Consider the following 22,469-nt stretch of genomic DNA (forward strand, 5'->3'; position numbering starts at 1 on the left):
TAGATAAAAAACATTGGTTACCCTGGATTGGGCAATAGTCAGTTTCTTAGATACTACACCACAAGCATTTCCATTTCAAGGTGTGTACCCAGGGGAAATGAGAACATTATGTCCCTGCAAAAACTTGTGAATGTTGATAGTAGCATTACTCATACACAGCCAAAGAGCAGAACAAATGTCCATCAACTGATGAATGGATAAACATATTCATAAAATGTAATGTGACTCAGCAATAAACAGAAATGAAGTACTGATACATGCTACAACATGTACAGACTTTGAATACATTATGCTAAATAAAAGAAGTTAGTCACAAAGGACCATGTATTAAAATATTCCATTTAAAATGGTCATGAAGAACCTAGGGGCAAGATGGGAATAAAGACACAGACCTAACTAGAAAATGGACTTGAGGATATGGGGAGGGGGAAGGGTAAGCTGTGACAAAGTGAGAGAGTGGCATGGACATATATACACTACCAAACATAAAATAGATAGCTAGTGGGAAGCAGCCGCATAGCACAGGGAGATCAGCTCGGTGCTTTGTGACCACCTAGAGGGGTGGGATAGGGAGGGTGGGAGGGAGGGAGACACAAGAGGGAAGAGATATGGGAACATATGTATATGTATAACTGATTCACTTTGTTATAAAGCAGAAACTAACACACCATTGTAAAGCAATTATACTCCAATAAAGATGTTAAGAAAAATTCCATTTATATGATATGAAATATCCAGATTACACAAAACCATAGAGGCAGAAAGTAGACTGGTGGTGGCTTAGAGCAGGGGAAAGTGGTGGTTGGGTGGAAATGGGGAGTGACTGCTAATGAATATGGGGTTTCTGTTTGGGGTGATGAATATGCTCTAAATTTGATTTGGCTGCACAACTCTGTGAATATACTACAAACCATTGAATTGTACCCTTTAAGTAGGTATACTGTATGGTATATGAGTTATATATCAACAATGATGTTACAAAAAAATAAACTCCAGGAAAATAAAAGATGATGGCATATATCAAAGCTGTGATAGTGGGTTGAAGAGAGGGATTTGAGATCAGTTTAGGAGTTAGCATGCACAGGACTTGAAGACTTGGTTGATCAGTTAGGAGGGTTGATCTGGTTTTAGTGACTCAAGTTTAATAGTATCTCCTTGAGAGCTTTCATGTTAAGATGGAGCAATGATGTTAGATCATCAATGGCTCCTCCCCCTAAACCTAATGAAATAAACTAAAACAATGAAAAACTAGTTGGCAGAGGAAGAGGAACAGCACTTAGCCCAGGATAGTTATTCAGTTACATTGTTGTAATAAAGATGCACCAGTTGTTAAAATATTAAAATACATCCAGGATGGTTGGTGAATAGCTGCTGCCTGGAGCCACCTACCTCCTCCCCCTCCACCCTCTCCCCCACCAACCTCCGCAAAGCTCCCAGCTACCATGGCCACCCTGGCTTCTACCCCTGCCCTCCACCTTCCCTCTTAAGAGACCTCCTCACAACTAAAGCACTAATTAACTGTTAGCTGCCACAGGGGCCACCAGGACATTGTTGGAGCATTATGGCTTGTTCTTGTTCTAATTGGTGATATTTTGAAAAGAGGAAGTTCAAGGGAAAACTGCCCATGGTCAGCTAGCCAAGGGTGGAGGTGGGATTTACCCAAGACAGGCTAACCACTATGCTATTCTTCCTCTAGTTTCCAGAATTTTTTGATCTTCTCTCTGTAGTCTTATATAAGTTAATTTTAGTAAAAGTTCTCTGAGTAACTGAAAAGAAAATATATTCTCTCTGTTATCAAAATTTAGAGTTTGATATAGGGCTATTAGATTGATGTTTTTCAATTACATTATTCAAACATTATGAAAATTAAGTTTAATTTTTACTTTAAAAATATGGCTATAAGAAAATTAAAATTTATATATGTGATTCTCATTATATTTCTATTGGACAGAATTGCCCTAGACTCTTATGCCTCATTATTTATCAACACTTATTAGTATGTGCCAGGCCCTGTGTGGGCTGTAGATGCATTACCCAGATCACTTTCAAGACAGTCTGCTGTGGGACCATTAGCAGATGGATGGTCCCCAGCTGCGGCACTGTGAATGCTGAGGCCACGTTCCCTTCCCTGTCCCCTTAACCACTGCTCCCAGCCAATGACTGAGTAGCAGATACACTAATGCCAGCCTTTCCCGCCTGATGTGGGATTCCTCTAACAGGCAATTTTGGCTCACAATTCCCTGTTGATCTGGCTGACCCTTTCTTATAACTGTACTGTGATTGGTCTGAGGCTCTTCCCAGCCAATCCTCCTTCCCCTTGCCCTTTCACAGGTGTCAGATCAACACTGCAGTGTGAAAGTTTTGCCACCTACTCCTGCTTCTCTTCCCCTTATCCTTCACAGACCTTTTCCCCCAATAAATCCCTTGTATGTCTAATCCCTTTTTAGCATTTGTTTCTTGGAGCAGCAGTCCTCAACCTTTTTTGGCACCAGGGACCAGTTTTGTGGAAGACAATTTTTCCACAGACCGGGGATGGTTTCGGGATGATTCAAGCACATTACCTTTACTGTGCACTTTATTTCTATTATTATTACATTGTAATATATAATGAAAATAATTATACAACTCATTATAATGCAGAATGAGTGGGAGCCCTGAGCTTGTTGTCACTTGCCACTCACTGATAGGGCTTTGATGTGAGTCTGCAAGCAATTGATTTATTATGGTCTCTGTGCAGTCAAACCTCTCTGCTAATGATAATCTGTATTTACAGCCACTCCCCAGCGCTAGCATCACTGCCTCAGCTCCACCTCAGATCATCAGGCATTAGATTCTCATAAGAAGCGCGCAACCTAGATCCCTCACATGTGCAGTTCACAGTAGGGTTCGTGCTCCTATGAGAATCTAATGCTGCCGCAGATCTGACAGGAGGCAGAGCTCAGGCGGTAATGTGAGCGATGGGGAGTGGCTGTAAATACAGATGAAGCTTCCCTAGCTCACCTGCCGATCACCTCCTGCTGTGCAGCCCGGTTCCTAACAGGCCACAGACCGCTACTGGTCCATGGCCTGGGGGTTGGGGACCCCTATCTTGAAGGATTTGAACCGACTCTGTGTTTAGCACTTTACAAATGTTAACTCACTTAATCCTCATAAGAACTCCATGAGGGAGGACAATCATTACCCCTTTTTATCAATACAAACACAGGAGCCAAGCAAAGAAGTTAAGCAACCCTGCCAAAGATCAAGGAGCATTTAAGTGGTAAAGGCAGGATTTTAACCCAGTCTGGCCCCAGAGTGCATTCATTTAATCACTACACTACACTGCCTTTTGATCTTTCACGGGGTGGCACTAGTTTCAGAAAACACTCATGCTGCATGGTAGAATGTATTCTGGTTAATACAGAGAGGAAGTACGGTATACTAAATAAAACTCAATGGTCAAGAGTACATATGGTCTAGTCTGCATACCAGCTTTAATTGACAGAGAATAAGGTAGCATTCAGAACATGAGAAAAAGTGATAATATCAATAATATATTAAATACTATCAAATATAGTGAATATAATCTGATAGTATTTAATTTATATTAATTATTTAATTGCAATATTAACTACATTTAAATTAATGGTTATAATTATTAATATAATAAATTATTAATACCATGATATTTTATGGATATTTTCATATATATCTTGATACTTATACTTTTAGACAAATATTTCAGAGACCACATTAGAATTCTTTTAAACTGATATGTATGTATTGTTAAGTGACAAAAGCTGACTAATAATGAAATATGAGCTCATTAGTGTTTTTTTAAAGAGTAGTTTATGTGCATAGAAAAGTTCTGAAATCATACAAAAGAAAATGTTAATAGCAGTTGCCTAAGGGATGCAAATTCTGGCAGGAGATGGGAAAAGAATCTAGAAGATATTTCTTTTCACTTTCCAACCTTTTGTACTTTGCACTTTTTAGTCATAAGACAATTTCTTTTGTAATATAAATGAAATATTAAAATGAAATCTTAACACATTATCATGAATGATTTAGTTTAAAAAGAATACTCATGAACATAATTCATTGTATCGTTTTACCAACCCCATGAGGTATAAATGACAGGTATTGCTCCATATTACATATAAGAATATATTTACGTTCTTTTTATCAATGAAGCCCATACATTATAATAAAAGCACAGCATATCTATGATTATAATTTTCCTCATTAATTCATTCATTCAACAAATATTTATTGGGCATTTATAATGTGCCAGGTTTTAATAGTGGCTTGGCACTAAACCTTGTAGATTTGAGTAATGTAGTAATGAACAAAACAGAGAAGTTTCCACTGTCATGAAACTTACATGCTTACTGGGTGAGGAAAGAAATTAGATAATAAACAAAGAAGCATATCAGTTTAATACTATGTAGAGAATTATCATGGACAAATATGATGGATAATATGACCCACTAATACGACTGGGAAGGCTCCTTAGATGGGGTGGTCAGGAAATGCCTTTTTGAGGTAACTTTTAAGTTGAGATCAATGACAAAAAGGAGTGATGTGAAGACCGGTGGGGAAGTAGTCTAGGCAGAGGGAACAGCTAATGCAAATTCTCTAGTGTGAGAATGAATTTGATGTATTCAGCGACCCCCCGGAGTGTAGCAGGGTAGGGAGGAGGAGAGCCAGTACTTCACGAGGTAGCAGTTAGGCAGATGTCAGATCATGTAGGACTTTTTAAGCCATAGTAATGAGTTTAAGGAGTTTGGCTTTAATGTTTAGTGCAGTGGGAACCACTTGGAGGGTTTTAAGGAGAAATTGCTAGATCTTATTTAGAGAAGCAAGAGAGAGGACACAGGGTGATCAGTTAGGAATCTACTATTGTCGAGGCAAGAGATGATAGAAACTTGGACTAGGGTATTGGCTGTGAAGATGGAAATTAGAGAAGGTAGAGTTCATGGGACTTGCTGATGGAGTACATGAAGAGGGGGTGAAAAGAGAGAACAATAATGAAGAATTAAAATGTAAATTTTTGTCTTGAGCAACCAGATGGACCTTGGGGCTCTTAACTGAGATGGAAAACCAGGAGAGGGAGAATCAAGAATTTTATTTTTTGATCCTGTTATGTTTAAGCTACCTATTAGATATCCCAGAGATGTCCAGCCACGGGTTGAATATTGTTAAAAAAGAAATAACAGTCTCAAAATGGAGTCATTTGCCCCCCATGAGAGCAAATCCAGACTTAAAGAAGAGGCAATCTCATGATAAAACCCTTGCCAGTTCTCCTCTCCTAAAAAGGCCTAAAAAATAATTGTTTCTTTTCTTTTGCTAATAACTCCCTTACCTCACCCTTCTTCCTATAAAAGCCTTCCATTCTGTATAACCTCTAGGAGAGCCCTTCTAGTTGCTAGATGGGATGCTGCCTGATTCATAAATCACTGAATAAAGACAATGAGACCTTTTTTCCTTAAGATTTTTTTTTTTTTGATGTTGACCATTTTTAAAGTCTTTATTGAATTTGTTACAATATTGCTTCTGTTTTTTGTTTTGATATTTTGGCCACGAGCAAAGTGAATCAGCTATAAGTATACATATATCCCCTCTTTTTTTGGATTTCCTTCCCATTTCCTTCCCATTTGCTCCCCAACCAGGGATCGAACTTGCACCCCCTGAATTGGAAGGCGAAGTCGTAACCACTGGACCGCCATGGAAGTCCCAAGACAATTAGATCTTTAAATTTACTTGGTTGACTTTTGTTTTTTAACCACATACATGTCTGAAGTTCCCAGAAAGGTCAGGGCTGGAACGACAGGCATATTGATAGAATTGAGGTTATCTGGAGGAGCGTGTGGATATGAAGAGGAGGGGGCCAGTACAGCATCCTGGGGAAAGCCAATGTCTGGAAGTCAAGTACAGGAGGACGCCAAGAATTTCAGAAGGAGCAGCTAGTGAGGAAGGAGAAAAAAAAGCAAGTGAGGCACCACACTGTGCCTTTCAAGAAGGGTGTGGTGACAGAATGCTGCTGGCAGTCAGGTAAAAAGAATGTTAACATGCAGATTACTAGTGTCCTAGAAAGGGTCTTTCAGTGAAGGGGTGGGGAAATCAGCCAACTGGATTGAGTTTAGGAGAGAATGTGAAGTGAGGAGGTGTGGCAACTATTTTCATTTGACTGGTTAATACTTTCTAAAGACAGTGCACATTTTGATTTGCATTTGTATTTACAAATGCTTGAGGAAAAAAACCCTTAAATATTTGTTACAAGCCTGCGTCTTGTTCCATTTGAATTTCTGATTTAGCATCTCTGTAACTACTGCATTACAAAAAACTGAGGGATCATATACATCCTAAAGTGCATAATATACATCCTAAGTGCACTAAACACGTACAGCTCAATGGTTTTTTGTGTTTTTTTGATTAAATTAATTTTTATTGGAGTATAGTTGCTTTACAATGTTGTGTTAGTTTCTGCTGTACAGCAAAGTGAATCAGCTATAAGTATACATATATCCCTTTTTGGATTTCCTTCCCATTTAAGTCACCACAGAGCACAGAGTAGAGTTCCCTGAGCTATACAGTCTCAATGGTTTTTTAGGTATGCGTACATCTGTATAAGCATTGTTCAGACCAAGATACAGAATACAAAGTGAACCCATAAGGTTCTCTTGTACCCCGTTACGGTCTATAATCCCCCAGAAGTAAACCAATATTCTGACTCATACAAACATCCATTAGCTTCCCTACAAAATTTTTCAAAGGAAACAAAAGAAAACTCTGACGGGCATTTAACTGGAAACTGCTTTAGTGTAAACTTACCTACTGCCTTCGTTAAGTATAAATAACAATCATTCGGCGCCAAAATCCTGAGGCAAATTTTTAAGCCGTTCCTCTCCGAAGTCCCGCCCCCCTTTCTACACCACGCCCTCCGTTCACTCTTCCTCCAAAACTGTTTACAGCGTAGCAGAAGGTAAGACGAGAGACCCTTTTTCTGTCATGCGCACTAGGGAACAGGCGCGCTCCTTTTTTCTCTGCTCCACCAACCCACTAGGACCTGGCTTCGTCATGCGCATTGAGAGTTTTCAAGGCGCGCGCGCGCGCGAGCGCCGCCGCGCTCATGCGCACGGGCCGATCAGCCTGCGCGGGCGGAAGTGAGGAGGCGCTGCGCGGAGTGAGGGCTGCTGCGTTTGCTGTGGGTGGGCGAGCGGCCGACATGGCGCCCTCCCGGAGTCTCAGGATCCCCGTGGCAGTGCTGCTGCTGTTGCTTTGGGGGGCTCCCTGGACCCACGGGCGGCGGAGCGACGTGCGGATCATCACGGACGAGAACTGGAGAGAGTTGCTGGAAGGAGAGTGGATGATAGAATTGTGAGTGCGGCGCGGTGGTCTCGGGGCCCCCTCGGTGGGCCGGGGTCCTAGATCCAAGTCTGGACCCCCGCTTTCATCCCCGTTCGTCTCATGCGAGTTCCAGACTCCCCGGGACTGCGACTCCGAGCCGCGGGGCGGGAGCCCCCGACTCCTCGCGATCCCCTAACTCCTCTTGGGATCCTCTGCAGCCTTGGTCCCACCTCCTCCTCGTTTCTGACCAGGGGATACTCTGTTAAGTTTCTTCTAAAGTGTGCACCCTAGTTCGGTTGCTAGGACTGAGGTGCGCCTGTGAGGTTACGTTCAGCTTTGAATTCTCTCAACTTTTCTTCATTGCTTTGGGGTTGAGGGTGGTTGGTCTGTCTAGTTCCTATACAATTATTTATTTTGGAATGAGTCTTCACACACTTACAGACTTAATTCACCAAACTCTACAAAGGAGGAAACTGAGTGAACCTCTCCTCTCTTTTTGTCTCATTATCCTTAAAAATTAGTCCACTTACAGTGTTAGAATTTGAGACTCTTTTAGTTTATTTTAAATGTTATTTTATGGATTAGGCATATTTTTATTTTAAATGCCAAGTAAATTCAAGTTGCGTTATTTAAACATCTGCGTTCCCTTTATCATTTGTTGTTGTTGTTGTTTTTTTCTTTGCCCACGTTTCATTTTTCTTTTGGGTGTGTGTTTTTGCAAAGTACTGAATGTCTTGGGTTATTACTCTTATGCCTCTCTAAATGGTATTGCATTCAAAAAATTAATGTACGAGTGTGATTATAAACTCTTAAAAGAGCGTCAGGTCGTCATTTATTGTTCAGATAAAACCATGTGTCTGTGGTGATTCCGTTTTAATAATGTCCCTTCTGCATTGGTAGATAATAAACTGTCTGCCTTTGCTTTAGTCGCTAAATTGGTGGTGGTGGTGACGGTGGTGGCAGAATTATTAGTGGTACTAGTCATTATTCATTAGTAAAAAACACCATTACTGACTGTTAACTGTGTACTAAACACTTCTAAGCTCTTTACATACGTTATCATATTTAATTCTTTACAAATTCTATAAGATAGGTATTATTTCCCGCATTTTACAGATGAGAGACATATCTAAAAGCTTTAATTAACATGTCCAGGTATTGCCATAGTGGCTTTCTTCTTGTCTCCAGAAACTAACACAGAGTAGACATGCAGATGTTGTTAGAATAACCCCCTTCCTTAACAGGGTTCAGGCGGGCTTTTTTCTGGGTGGTTGGGTTGCCGGTTAAGGAGGGAGGTGGAGGTGGACATCCCCAAGGGAGAACCCAGAAGGTCACATCAGTAACTCCTGAGTCATAAAGTCAAACAAGGCACAGAACATTTATATGCAGGATACAATAGGGGAAATGTTTATATAGTATGCATGTAATCTGTAACTCAGTGAAATGAATTTTCAGGCACCGTTGAAGATGCAGGGGAGAGGAAATACAACCAGGGACAGCATTTGGTTTTCATTGTCCTCAGTACCTTGTTTTAGATTGTGCCCATAAAATATTCACAATTTCATAAATAATGTGTTGAGCAATTGTGATTATGAACTTTTATGCAAATTCAGTCAAGTATTACTCAAGGAAATTTTTATTAACTCATTTGCTCAAACTATATCAATACAGCAGTCAGAAGTGAAGTATTTGGGGATTTGAATTAGAGCATCTGTATGAAATTAAGAGTATACCATAGTATTTTTCCCCCTAGCCTACTGAATATGAAGTTGTCTCTATAAAGCACCTAAGAAACGAAAGGAACTTGAAAAAGGATCTAGTATTTCTAATGATAGTCTGCTCTTATTACAAGTTAGTTATCTGCGTTAAATCTGCCCTGATCAGGAGTTATGTTACAGAGATATTTTCATTGTAATTCAATTTATTGTTACGGACTTTGGCTTTTGTGTATGGTACTAGTCTTGTTCCACAATGCATATTACTTTTAAGAATTTTATTTTCATAAAATAAGTCAAAATAGAATGAAGTACAGAAGCTGTACTCTTGTGTTTAACAGGTACAGGCTTTATTCTTCCTGGTTCCATTAAAAAAAACTGAGGTAAATTATGAGGTAATATACAATAAAATGGGAAAAATCAAATCCTAGGAAAGATTCAGGGCCTTTTAAGACTGAATACCAGAAGAGTAATTAAAATGCTAATATGCTTGGCCACAGATTTATAAACCCGAGATTGACCAAGGTCTGGGCAAAGAATTTCATTTGGCCTGCCTAGTATTTGTGTCTGGGTTAAGTTTTGAGGTAGTATTTTTACATAAAAATGCAGATTTTCAGCTCCTTTTAAATTAGAATAGCCTGCTGCACTGGGCCAGCTGTCCTGGACCTGTCAAACTAAGTAGTGTTTCCTTCCTTAAGATGAGGCACGTGTTTCCTGTTCACCGCAGCCGTGGGTGCTTCCTCTTTTTTTACTAGCACCTTGGCACTTGTGACTCCTGCACATACCATTGTTAAAACTGATGAACTCCAAATTTGGCTTTGAGCTTTCTGCCCACCTTATAATAAGAGAAATCCAAGGGTTTTTAAAGAGCTGTTTTGCACTTGAAAAAGGCCTTGTGTCTTAAAAACTTATTCTCAGAATTACTTTTCTGTGATTAGCATTATCAATTCATAGTTCTTGATTTCCAGAGTGTTAGACTCACACTTAAAACCTTTTCATCTTCACAAAATTAACCACTTTGCTATCTTGTTTTTAGTATAAAATATTCTTCACAAGTTACACATTTTAGAATTTTTATCCCAATATAATCATATTAGAGTGTTTAACTTTTTAAAAAACTATTTCTTAGTTATGCTCCATGGTGTCCTGCTTGTCAGAATCTTCAACCAGAATGGGAAAGTTTTGCCGAATGGGGAGAAGATCTTGAGGTTAATGTTGCAAAAGTGGATGTCACAGAGCAGCCAGGTACTGTAAGTCTGTGGTTAATTTTGTTTCGTTGCAGATTGGGATGATCTGTTGATCTGTTTTCCACATTGCATGATCTTAACTCTACCTTTCACTAGTTTTTAAAAACAGAACTGTCTTCAGCTGGTTAGGCTGACTTACCCACCTCCCTGATGGGGGCTCAGTGTGAAGTGCTGCAAAAAGTGGATTCCCTGGTTGGGTATGGCAGCTTACTTCTTTTCTGTATTGCTCTAAGGGACCTTGGAGACATCTCCCTCCCCCGACTTTTCCCTCACAGAACTGCCTGTGATCTTTTTTCCTTTGCATCTCAGGCCCCAGAGTAGTATGTAAGACGTCTGTGAGAAGCCCTAGAACATTGTGGCTCAGGTGGACATTGGTCAACCCAGCATTTGCATCTGTACCAAGCTTCAGAATAAGGAGCATGTGGTTGAGGTTCTTTGTAGAGTCAAGGTCACATTCCCTGTGTGTGAGTCATCTAAATCTCTGCAATTGGGTTTCAAATTTAATCCATTAACTATGATTTGAGGACACTGGCTGTTAATTAAAAGCCCTCATGGTTGTGGCCTCCTGACTTGGCTCCCTGGAGAAGTGTCAGGCCCTGCCCTTACAGATGCTTCTTCTTACCTGTTCTTGGTCACAGTAAACCTGGATTCTTGATTTTGCCCCTATCCCAAATGGTAATAATTGCTAATATTTGGTGAGCACTTACTATTACAGGTACTGTTCCAAGTGTTTTGCATTTATTATGTAGTCCTTACACAACGTTGTGGGATAGATAATATCCCCATTTTACAGATCAGAAAACTGAGTCATAGATTGGTTCTTAGTTATTTTAGTGTTTAACACATGGTTGATAATGTTAGCTGATGTTGTTATGGCCCACCTTTTGAAAGATTCATAATATTTTCCATTTTTAACAATACCTTAGAAACTCTGTGTTTGTTTTTTGATTATCAAATGCAATTTCATTTGATTTTAGACCTAAGACCACAGTTATATTGTGCTGTCCCATGACTCATTGCTAGTAATCTTATAGGAGTATAATTGACCAAATGTTTATACATATATATATGTTCACAAATGTCTTCAATATTCAGTATTTTACATACTTTTTTTTAGATTTTACATACTTTTAAATGGAGATAATGTATAGTAGTTTTTTTTTCAGTTGCTTTAAGTATGTAATTGGAATTTCTTTCATTGTTTATATTACAGAGCTCAACTATTTTTAGGTATAATTTCATATTCTTTGCCTATTAGTCAAGTAATTCAGAGTCAGCTTTTAAGTAGTAAGTGATTGGCCCATATAAAACCTGCTGTGTGTTCTTTCTTGTATTTACTTCTAATCTTGCTTTATCATTTGTAGGACTAAGTGGACGATTTATCATAACTGCACTTCCTACTATTTATCAGTAAGTATTTGAAGATTCTGTAGTTATGAAAGATGCATCATAGTGTAATCAGAATAGTAGACCTCTAGCCTAGATCATGTTTAAAGAGCATTATATTCAGTAAGTTTACTAGACGGCTTACTTTGCTTAGTGCTATCCTAGGTGCCTTTAGATAGATGAATGATGCATGAAACAATCTGGGATCCCAAAGATTTGTAATTGTTTTAGAAGATGATGTGCACGAGAAATGGTGTGATACCATTCAGCTAGTAAGTGATTATGAGCGCAGAGTTGTGGTAAGTACTGTAAGAAGTTTGGTAAGGGAAAAAATCGCTGCTTTGGACTGGTTCCTGGAGAATATGAGGTTTAAACTCAACCTTGGAGGTAGCATTTTCAAGAGTGTAGAGTAAGCATTCCATCCTGAGAACAGTCTCATAAACAGTTATAATTAGGAGCAGGGTATATTCAAACATTAGCTATTAGAAAGTGCTGTAGCTCAGCCTTGGGGACAGTGGTAGGTGAAATGGTTGTTAAGGCAGAATGAACAAGATTATGTGGTCTTCAGTGTCAGGTTTTTTAGTTTGTCTTTATCTTCTGAACTGGCCATAAGAAATCTTAAATCTCTGTATCTGCCCTGAACCTTAATGTTCATCTAGCTGGTGGGTTGAATGCCAGGAGGCACTTCTCTCCTTCACTTAAAAGTTACGAAAACAAGAAGTCGGCGGTTCTGTGTGTGTCTCGATTTTCCTTGTCTTTTTTTCATGTTTGTATCTGTTTCCCTGTACCTTTTTATTTGCCACTACTCCCTTTGTATATGTTTAAATGTCTCTTCTCTGTCTCTGTAAGTGCTTCTCTCCATTTTTACTCAGTCCTTTTCTCCACATGCCCCTTAACTGGCTAGTCAGTCTCCCCCTTGTCTCAACAACCCCTGAAATTTTCTGGAATTTCCTGCCTTTTTCTTTTAGTAACGTTGTTTATCATGCCCATTCCCCTAATTTCTGCCTGCTGAAATCCTACCTATCCTTCAAAAACAGCTCAAATGTCATTTCCTGGGCAAAACTTTGGGTTTTTGAGTGGGGGCTTCCTTGTTGTCTTTGGCTCTGGATGGATAAAGGATCCTCTAATCTTACTGTAGGTAGTGGGGAGCTATGGAAAGTTTTTGCGCTTGAGTGATAAAAATTGAAATGTTCATTGAGTAGAGTTAGACTGGCAGTATTATTTAAGATAGTTTAGAAATGGTGAAGATGTGGGAACAGGGAGAGCACTTACGATCCTGACAGAGCTCCGTGCATTGGGAATGGGAAGGAGGAGGTGGGTGTCAGGAAGAACGCAAAGCTGAATGTCACTGCATCAGATGCCTCCAGCGACTTAAAGCATGATGGCTGTGAAAGCTCTTTAACAATAGCTAATAAATAATAAATGTCAGGCGCGATTCTAACCGCTTTTTCATGAAGTCATCTCTTTAATGTGCGTATTGTGGCTTAAAAATAATTTTCTGAGATATATCTACGTCCTGCATTTCTTTTTCTCCCCGTTTTTTTTTTTTTTTTTAATTATTTATTTATTTATGGCTGTGTTGGGTCTTCGTTTCTGTGCGAGGGCTTTCTCCAGTTGCGGCAAGCGGGGACCATTCTTCATCGCAGTGCGCGGGCCTCTCATTATCGCGGCCTCTCTTGTTGCGGAGCACAGGTTCCAGACGCGCAGGCTTAGTAATTGTGGCTCACGGGCCTAGTTGCTCTGCGGCATGTGGGATCTTCCCAGACCAGGCCTTGAACCCATGTCCCCTGCATTGGCAGGCAGATTCTCAACCACTGCGCCACCAGGGGAGCCCTCTCCCCAGTTTTTTATTGAGACATAATTGACATATAACTACTTACTGTGTTTCATAGTTTTATTATTTGGAAGAGTAACAGTAACAGCCTTAAGACTTATGATTGTTTAAAAATATAACCTCAGTGTTTAATTAAATTTGGGGCTAAGATGTCAAGGGTAGGTAATTAGTGTAATTTGCTACTTGTGCATTGCTGATGATTTTGAAGATTAGGATTGATTGTAAAATGAGGTTATAGAAATAGCAGAACAAAGTTTATTTATTTGGTGCTGATTAATATTTACTTGTGATCTTCTTTAGTTGTAAAAATGGTGAATTTAGGCGCTATCAGGGCTCAAGGACTAAGAAGGACTTCATAAACTTTATAAGTGAAAAAGAATGGAAGAGTATTGAACCCGTTTCATCATGGCTTGGTCCAGGTTCTGTTTTGTAAGTATGAGGGGTTTTTCTCTTATTTATTTCAGGATTAATTGGGACATATATTTCATGTAATAAAGCATATATACTTAGTTTTAATTATAGGACTCTTAAGATACGTTCAGATTTACTATGTGATATTTTCAGTTTGACTTTATCTTCTAAGTCCAGTGCATACTGTGATCCTTGTTAATGTAGAAGGAGGCATTCTATAGAATTAAGCTGAAAGTCTTTTTAGGAATATTTTAGCTCTGTAAATATGGTCATTTGTATCATCAAAAACTAATAAATCCCCCTAAGAGTGTGAGCGATATAATGGGTAAAACTATCATTTGAGGGTTTTTTGGTTTGTTTTTGTTTTTGTTTTTTAAAATATTTATTTATTTATTTGGCTGTGCCAGGTCTTAGTCGCGGCGTGTGGAATCTTTAGTTGAGGCATACGGGCTCTTAGTTGCGGCACGCGGGATCTAGTTCCCTGACCAGGGATCGAATCTGGGCCCCCTGCATTGGGAGTGCGGAGTTTTAACCACTGGACCACCAGGGAAGTCCCTATCATTTAAGCTTAGCATTTGGATGAGAAGCCTCAACCATATACCTACTCATGCTACCTTTAGATTTCAGTTCTTGATTTAATGTGATTGAATTATTCCACCTGTCTGATAGCTTTTTGTACGAATAGTACAGATGAACAATGAGCCTAATGACATGACTAACCACTGAGCTTTATATGTAGGTAGAGGGTACATTTCTCCATAGCAGCTTGCTATGGAGCAGTAGGATTGGGCATAACTAACGCATTTTCTGAACCTTTCTTGGGGAGCAAGACCTCACGGGTCATTTGAGAGACCTCTGGGAATACTGAGTTTTGCTGAGGCCGCCATGGACTCATCCTGGTGTGGCTAAGCTATCTCTTCCTGTCCTCTTACCACACTTGCCTTTGGAGGATGGAGAGTGTAAGCGATAATGCTCTGGATCTGGGAGTGGGGGCATGATCATCCCTAAGCAGTATTTTGAAAAAGAAAGTTCATCTTTAGGACCTTTTCCTAACACCTCTGAATTGAACTGTCAGAATTCCCCCACTGAACCACCATGCCCAGCCCAAATAAGGCACCTGCTCTTCCTGATAGAATCTAATTAGCACAGACTACAGTGAGACAACACAGTGATTCATGTTTCAGTTCCTTGTTCCTATTCCCATTTTGTGTTTTAAAGAACAGAAGCAACATGGTTAATGTACCTGTCTGTGTTGGACTGAAAATGTAACTGATTTTTGTTTGAAATCTCATGTCATAAATGATTCTTCTTGTCTCTGGTCGAGGAAGTGGGGGTCGTTTGTAAGTCTCCGCTGACTCCTCCGGGCAGCAGTCCATACCTTTTTTATTGGTAGACTGAGTGAGAGGCGCTCCCAGGGTCAGCTTGGCAGGTTCACCCACCCAGCGATCGGTGATTGGATTAGGCCATCCTGCATGCAGGACCTCTGGCTTGTGTGTGAATTACTTTATGTGTTAGTGGCCCCACTTCTGCTAGAGAGAACCCACAAAGCTAAGTTTTGGAGCAGGTCTCTTTTCTAACTGCCCATCAAAGCTACTTGGGTTTAATTATGTGAAAATTGTTATTTTTACTTTTACCGTTTTACTTATATGGTAACTTAGCATTTATTTCTTGTGTAATTATTTTGTGTATCATTAAACTATATCAAACTAATGCTGTTGTAAGTTTAATTTTATTACGAAAGGAGGGTAATTCTTAGGTGGGAAGGATCAACTCAACAAGTGCTCCCAGTCTGCCTTCAGGCTCCCTTCTGTACTTCTTCTTTGGAGGATTTTAAGGGTGAATAAGAGTTGCCATTTGCTTACGGTGTGCCTAACTTCAAACCAGTTTGTTCCATAGAGCTTGTAACCTGTACTTGAAGTATATTGGAGAAATCATCAGGTGAAAGGTTAAAGTCAAAACAATAGGAGAAAAGGAAACAAAAATGATCAAGTGTTTTGTTTATGAGGATATCGCATAGTGGCAAAAATTTAGAAACTGTTAATTTCCATTAACAAACCTTCTTATTATGGGCTTGAAATCACTGATGTATCACTAATCTTGAGTAACAGCAATAAAATCTGTTGTGTTGGGGAAATTATAGAGTAAAAAATAGAAGATATAGGTAACACACATGTATTCTACTTCAAAGCTGTGTATCTGATTCAGTTTTTCACTTGTCTCTCTATTTCAGGATGAGTAGTATGTCAGCACTCTTTCAGCTGTCTATGTGGATCAGGGTATGGGCTAAAATTTTATTTCCATTTTAAACATTTTGACACTGTCACTTTTTAAGAAATGACCATGTTTTTAGTTTATTTTTTTCTTTTGATTTTAGACTTGCCATAACTATTTTATTGAAGACCTTGGATTACCGGTTTGGGGATCATATACAGTGTTTGCCTTAGCAACTCTGCTTTCGGGACTATTATTAGGACTTGTAAGCACTTCATTTTCGGAGTACTGGGAAGAAAAATATTTTAGAATTTCATAATTCAGTGTAGTTTCACTAGCTTTATATTGTACATTCATATTTCTTGTGTTTATTTTTGCAGTGCATGATATTTGTGGCAGATTGCCTTTGTCCTTCAAAAAGGCGCAGACCACAGCCATACCCTTCCAGTAAGTATATTTTTAAATGTTTATTTTTATTCACTATAATCCCATTGATTTCTGTAATAAACACAATCACACGTAAAACAAGTTGCCTTTCTAGCTTAGGTTTCTAAATATGGAGTGGTGGGGGAAGAGGGATGTATATTTCATGTAAGAATGACAGCCCATTGGATTTAGAAACATAGTTTTTTTTGGTTTTTATAGTGTGGAGAATTTTAACACTGCATATAACTTATAGATATTTGATAACCATTGACCTGATGTCAGTTTGTTTGAAAATTCCATGATATTCATGGATCCATTTGAATATACTTGGGTCAAAACAAGTTGAATATATTCCACTCTTGAAGTCTTTTCATTGGTATAGTGACCACATTTGAAGCTTTTTCTTTGTATGCTGGTCAAGTCTAAGTTTTTCTGTTAGGTTATTGGGAAAAGCAAATCCTGTAGCTGCTTGAGGATTCTCATTGACACTGTATTTTACTACATGATGGGTTTATAGAATTAGAATATTCACTGCTGTTTATCTTAATATAATTACCTACCAATCATTTATTTTTAAACTTGAAAATTATACTGTTATGAAGGCCCTCTTATTTGCTGTTTGTAAAGAGCTTTCACTTTCTGTCGTCCCATTTGCTTTTCAGCAGCTCTTTAAAGTAGACTGCATAAGTGATACTCTTCCCATTTTGTGGTTGAGGAAACTAAAGCTCAGAGAGATGAACTGTGTTTCCAGGTTCACACAGAAATGACGGAGCTGAGAGTAGAACCTAAACCAGACTTTTGGCCTGACATTTCTGTTCTGTTGTGTTTCGTGACTTAGGACTTAAACTGAGGTCAAAACTCCTGAAATGAAATCAGTGGAGATTGCATTTACAGTATTCCTCGTCTGTCGAACAACTGATAAGATTTTTTAAAAAATTTCTTAGATAGTTGCATTGATGCTAAGAAGGACACAGGTAGGGGAGGGAATAATTTTATCCACCAAGGGCGACTGACCTGTAGGAAAAAATATAATAAGCACAGATTACTTAAAAGACAATTAAGTCAGTGAATGTACATTTTATATTTATTTTGCTTCAGAAACCTTAAGCCTAACAACAGATTTGTCTCTTAAGTAATCTGTGACACAACTGATACTAATCCATACTTTAATGTGATATTACCCCTTCTACAGCAGGCTACAGGATTTTTTTGGGTTGTTTTCCATTATGTGTGTTTGGCTTAGATTTTGAGTTGCTAGGGAAAGATCCCACTGAGTCTAACTTTAAGCAAAATCAGAATTTATTGGTTCACGTAGTCAAGAAGCCTGAGGGCAGAGTTGATTGGATCCTGGGGCTCAAATGTTTTTATGTTTCTGAATTGCTCAGTTCTCTATGACTTTGCTTGCTCCATTTTGGGCTCTTTTTAGTCCTGAGAATAGAATGACTATAGAAAGCTATAGCTTATCCAGAGTAAGAAGGACATATACTTCTGCCTGTACTCACCTATCTTTTGGAAAAATTCTGGTGTATTCCACTTGTATAGAGGGCTCACTTTTTGGAACAGTCACTGTAAACCAGGGTTTCTCAACCTTGACACTGTTCGTCTTTTGGGCTGGATAATTCTTAATCGTGATGAACTGTCTTTTGTACATTATTGAATGTTCAGCAGCATCCCCCTGGTTGCCAGTAGCACCGCCCCTCTCTGTTGTAGCAACCAAAAATATCTTCAGACATAGCCACGTGTTCCCGAGGAGGCAGAATCACCCCTGGTGGAGAACCACTGCTCTAAACTGTCGTTTGTGCTCACCACAGCCACCTGGGGTGTGGCATAGGGAAGGGGTAACCCAACAGGACATGGGATGCTAGGCAGACCAAACAACAGATTGTCCACTTTACGGTAATTCCTTCCCGTAATTTCTTCTACCTTGCACCCCCGTGTTCTTCTTCCCGCTCCGTTCCGGGTTGCCTAGGATTAGGGACAGTCTCGGATCACTGAACAGAGAAAAGCTCATTGGCCAAATTCTGTGTTCTGGATCTCAGTAACATGGTGTGTTCTAAGTTTAAGTTAACTAGCAACAGTCCCTATTAACAAAGGGAGGGGGGGTATATGTGTGTGTGTGCATATTAAAAAATTAATTGAGCTGTATACTTAAGATATGTATCTTATATTATTTGTAATTACGCCTTAATAAAATTACATATGTGGAGAAGTGGAAGCACCTTTATGAAACCACTTGAAAAAAAACATGGCTAGGAAAATAGCCTTCAGCTTAAGTGTCTGATTCCTTTTCTCCTGGGAGCTGAAACAAGGGTGGTATTGAAGTTTGTCTTAGTATACTTCTTAGCTAGAAGATTTAATAGCAAGTTAATATAAGATAGTTATATTTAATGCAGTCTGTTTTATTACACCATCCATATGCACAGCATTAATTCTGGTTCATTAATTTCAGTTCAGTTTATGAATAGGTGGATAATAAGGATGAATTTGGTAAGTAAAATGGATCTTCCAAACCAGTTATTTTTACAGTATCACTTGTTCTTGAAGATAGCTTTTTCCTTTTGGAAATCCAAACATGATTGATAAATAAATGCCAAAGCAATTTATGGGCATATGAATTGTGTCTTGATTGTACTCTTAACACAACTCTAATACATCAACAAAAGAACATTTCTGGTTTTTATCTTTAAGAAAAATTATTACTAGAATCTTCTCAACCTCTGAAAAAAGTGGAGGAAGAACAAGAGGCTGATGAAGAAGATGTTTCAGAAGAGGAACCTGAAAGCAAAGAAAGAATAAACACAGACTTTGCACAGAATGCCATAAGACAACGTTCTGTGGCTCCTTCATTGGCCACAGATAAATCTAGTTAATTTGTACAAGTATCTTCCTATGATTTTGACAAAAACAGAAGATGGATCATTTCTTTTGGTTTGAAGTGAACTGTGACTTGCTTGTACATTGCAGGGTTCAGTCTAGATTGTCATTAGGTTGAACAGTCTACCTTCAGAAAATAAAAGTAGCACTATGTGAAAAAACAGGATTTGAGAACAGTATGGTGGTTCAAACAGTTGTTTAATTTTTGAAAAATCTGGTGCCAAGCAATAAGATTTCTGTATGTTTGTTTCATAATAACCTTTTCAAGTCTGAGTTGAAAAATTACATTTCCCAAGTATTGCATTATTGAGGTATTTAAGGAGATTACTTTAGAGAAAAAGATTTCTCATTTGATACAATTTTTCTCAGTTTCACTGTGTGAAAAAAAGAACATATTTCCCATTAATGGGAACTTTGCCCATTGTCTCAAGAAATGTGTATTTCAGTGACACCTCTGAGGTCCTTTCAGAGGTAATGTCCAAAATTTAGTCATAGCTTTAGAGTATGCAACTAATAAAAGCTACCTTACTTTAGTTACAGTTTTCTACATATGATAATACAGGATATGTTTAGGAAGATTTTATAAGCCCATGGTGTTGTCTTGATTCCTATAAAAGGTTGGTTGCCTTTTTGTTCTCCTCTGTTCAGTGTATGATTTGTATTTTTCTTACCATGAGTTACATTTTTCATTTTCCAAATTGGATAATTTCCTGGAAATGTTTTTCATGTTTTAATAAATTGTTTCAAACTGAAGTTTACTGAGGAATCCTTAAAAGTGAAGAGGCATCTACTGATAATTTAAAATCTTGGCTACTTGTTTCAAATTTTACATCATTTTTGTTGACCTCTACTTGCACTTTTTTTGGATGTGAAGGTGAACATTCCTGATTTTTATTTGATTTTGTGGAAAAGCCTTGGTATGTTACATTTTGAAAATTCACAGAAGCTTAATTTGATATAAAGTTAGCATTCTACTCAGGAAAAAGCATCTTGTAGTGTATGTTTTCAATGTATGTTTGTCCTCATACAGAAAGTTCTTAATTGATTTTACAAAGTCAATGTATGCTTGATGTCTTAAACTCATAAAAGTCTTATGTTTTTGAAAAGACAAACTCCATATTCTACTGTACTTTCTGTTGTGTGGTATTTCACAGGTGGGTATCAGCAAGGTGGGACATTTAATATATTTTTACTCCTTGAAGAGTTTAAGAATAGAGTTTTCACTTTACAGCAAAAGGGGGTGGGCGAATGTGTGCGGCGGCAGTAGAGAACTGTATTAGCTACAAGAAGGGGAAAAAGCATAAATATTTAGAATGGATCACCTCTCCATTATGGTAATAAACAATTTCTGTAATGTCCCCTTTCATCTAGGTTCTGCTGCTGTGTGAATCCATTAGACTTACAATATCATAATGTACAACAGTTTTCTTTAAAGGCCTGTCCTTTAGAATATTAAATATTCTGCCATTGAAGAGTTTGGATGTGTTATTTTGTGATGCTTTAGAAAAATAATCTAAGCACAAAATAAACTTTTCTAAGCACTTCACTGAAGCTGAAGGCAAGTGTGATTTCTAGTTGCATATTTAACGATGCTTAATTAATTTGCATTTAACAGTGTTCAAGTGAATATTTGTGTCACTGTGTATATACTTGATACGTGTAATCAAAAGGCTAGAGTCATACACATCTGTTTCTGTCACTTGAGATGATAGAGAAATGCTGCTCGTTAATTAAGCGTTCTATTTTTCTAGTCTTGTAGTATACATGACAATATATTTTTAAGTTTTTAAGTGATTAAAAAATGCAATATATACAGAAGATTACAAGTAGGCTGAACATGTAGAGACTTGATATTTCAGAAAAGAGATGATCTTGTGTGTCTTCAGGATTGTCACTGTAGACATCTGAATAATCAATTTTCTGTCACACCAGAGGCTTGCAGAAACTATATTGGGATCATTTTACCTTTAACAGACCCCTTTTGTTTCTGCATTGGTTTAAAGGGGCTCCACATGGCAGCTTAGCAACAGATCGTCTAGGAGGGAATAAGGTGCAATATCAGCATCCTGGAGAAAGCTGCCCCCCACACTGCCTCAGTCATTCAGCTCCACCACTGAAGTATTGAAATCTGGTCACTCCACTAGAAAATGCAGTATTCTACCACGTATTGCCTAAATAGTTTTCATTAAAACAATAGTTTTAATGAAGGTTCCATAGGGAACACTTTACATTCATTGAGTATTGGAGCATGTGCTATTTTCCTGTAATAATTCATTCACAGTTAGTGATATCTGAGCATTACGTGTCATTCAGGTGAACAGGCTCAGAGAGCTATGGCAGAAATAGGTACAATTTGAAACCACAAGATTTCAAATCATGCTTTTTTTTTTCAGCATGAGTACTGCAAGTTTAGCAATTTATATATGAAATGACAATATAAATATAAAAATTTCACTCTTACCAGAATATTGCAACAAATCTATTCAGAAATACCAGAATTCAGTACTTGCAGTCTTGTGTTTTGGGTACTGCATAAAGAATCGAGGTTATTACCATAAATGATGCTTTTGAAAGCAGTTTTCTCTCTAGTCAGTTGTGTTCTTATTGAGCCCGATACATAAAAAGGCATAGTACTGGACTTGTGATTAGATAAACATTTTTGAATGAACATTTTAACTCATTTTAAAGTTACCTAGGCTATTCTGATTCATTGCGTAATTTAAGTTAGAATTCTTTCGATAATTTTTTTTCCCAAGCTTTACTGAGGTATGATTGACAAATTACTTCTTTTTTTCAAAAATTTATTTTATTTATTTATTTGGCTGTGTTGGGTCTTCGTTTCTGTGCGAGGGCTTTCTCTAGTTGCGGCGAGTGGGGGCCACTCTTCATCGCGGTGCGCGGGCCTCTCACCGTCGCGGCCTCTCTTGTTGCGGAGCACAGGCTCCAGATGCGCAGGCTCAGTAGTTACGGCTCACGGGCCCAGTTGCTCCGCGGCATGTGGGATCCTCCCAGACCAGGGCTCGAACCCGTGTCCCC

At 38.5% G+C, this 22,469-nt stretch overlaps 1 protein-coding gene and 1 non-coding gene across 2 annotated transcripts; both read left to right on the plus strand.

Annotated features, from left to right (window-relative positions):
* Nucleotides 1-7,102: 7,102 nt before the first annotated feature.
* TMX1 (thioredoxin related transmembrane protein 1) lies at nucleotides 7,103-20,911 on the plus strand. Its single transcript, XM_061182543.1, has 8 exons — nucleotides 7,103-7,359; nucleotides 10,174-10,289; nucleotides 11,656-11,701; nucleotides 13,812-13,940; nucleotides 16,153-16,198; nucleotides 16,297-16,398; nucleotides 16,514-16,580; nucleotides 19,248-20,911. Exons 1-8 carry the CDS (start codon nucleotides 7,112-7,114, stop codon nucleotides 19,427-19,429), a joined length of 936 nt encoding a protein of 311 aa, XP_061038526.1. The 5' UTR covers nucleotides 7,103-7,111; the 3' UTR covers nucleotides 19,430-20,911.
* Nucleotides 10,407-10,541, plus strand: LOC133085971 (small nucleolar RNA SNORA70). The gene has a single exon (XR_009699766.1). It is a non-coding gene; the product is annotated as a small nucleolar RNA SNORA70 (small nucleolar RNA).
* Nucleotides 20,912-22,469: the final 1,558 nt, after the last annotated feature.

Source organism: Eubalaena glacialis, chromosome 2 (assembly GCF_028564815.1).
Source record: "Eubalaena glacialis isolate mEubGla1 chromosome 2, mEubGla1.1.hap2.+ XY, whole genome shotgun sequence".
NCBI lineage: Eukaryota > Metazoa > Chordata > Mammalia > Artiodactyla > Balaenidae > Eubalaena > Eubalaena glacialis.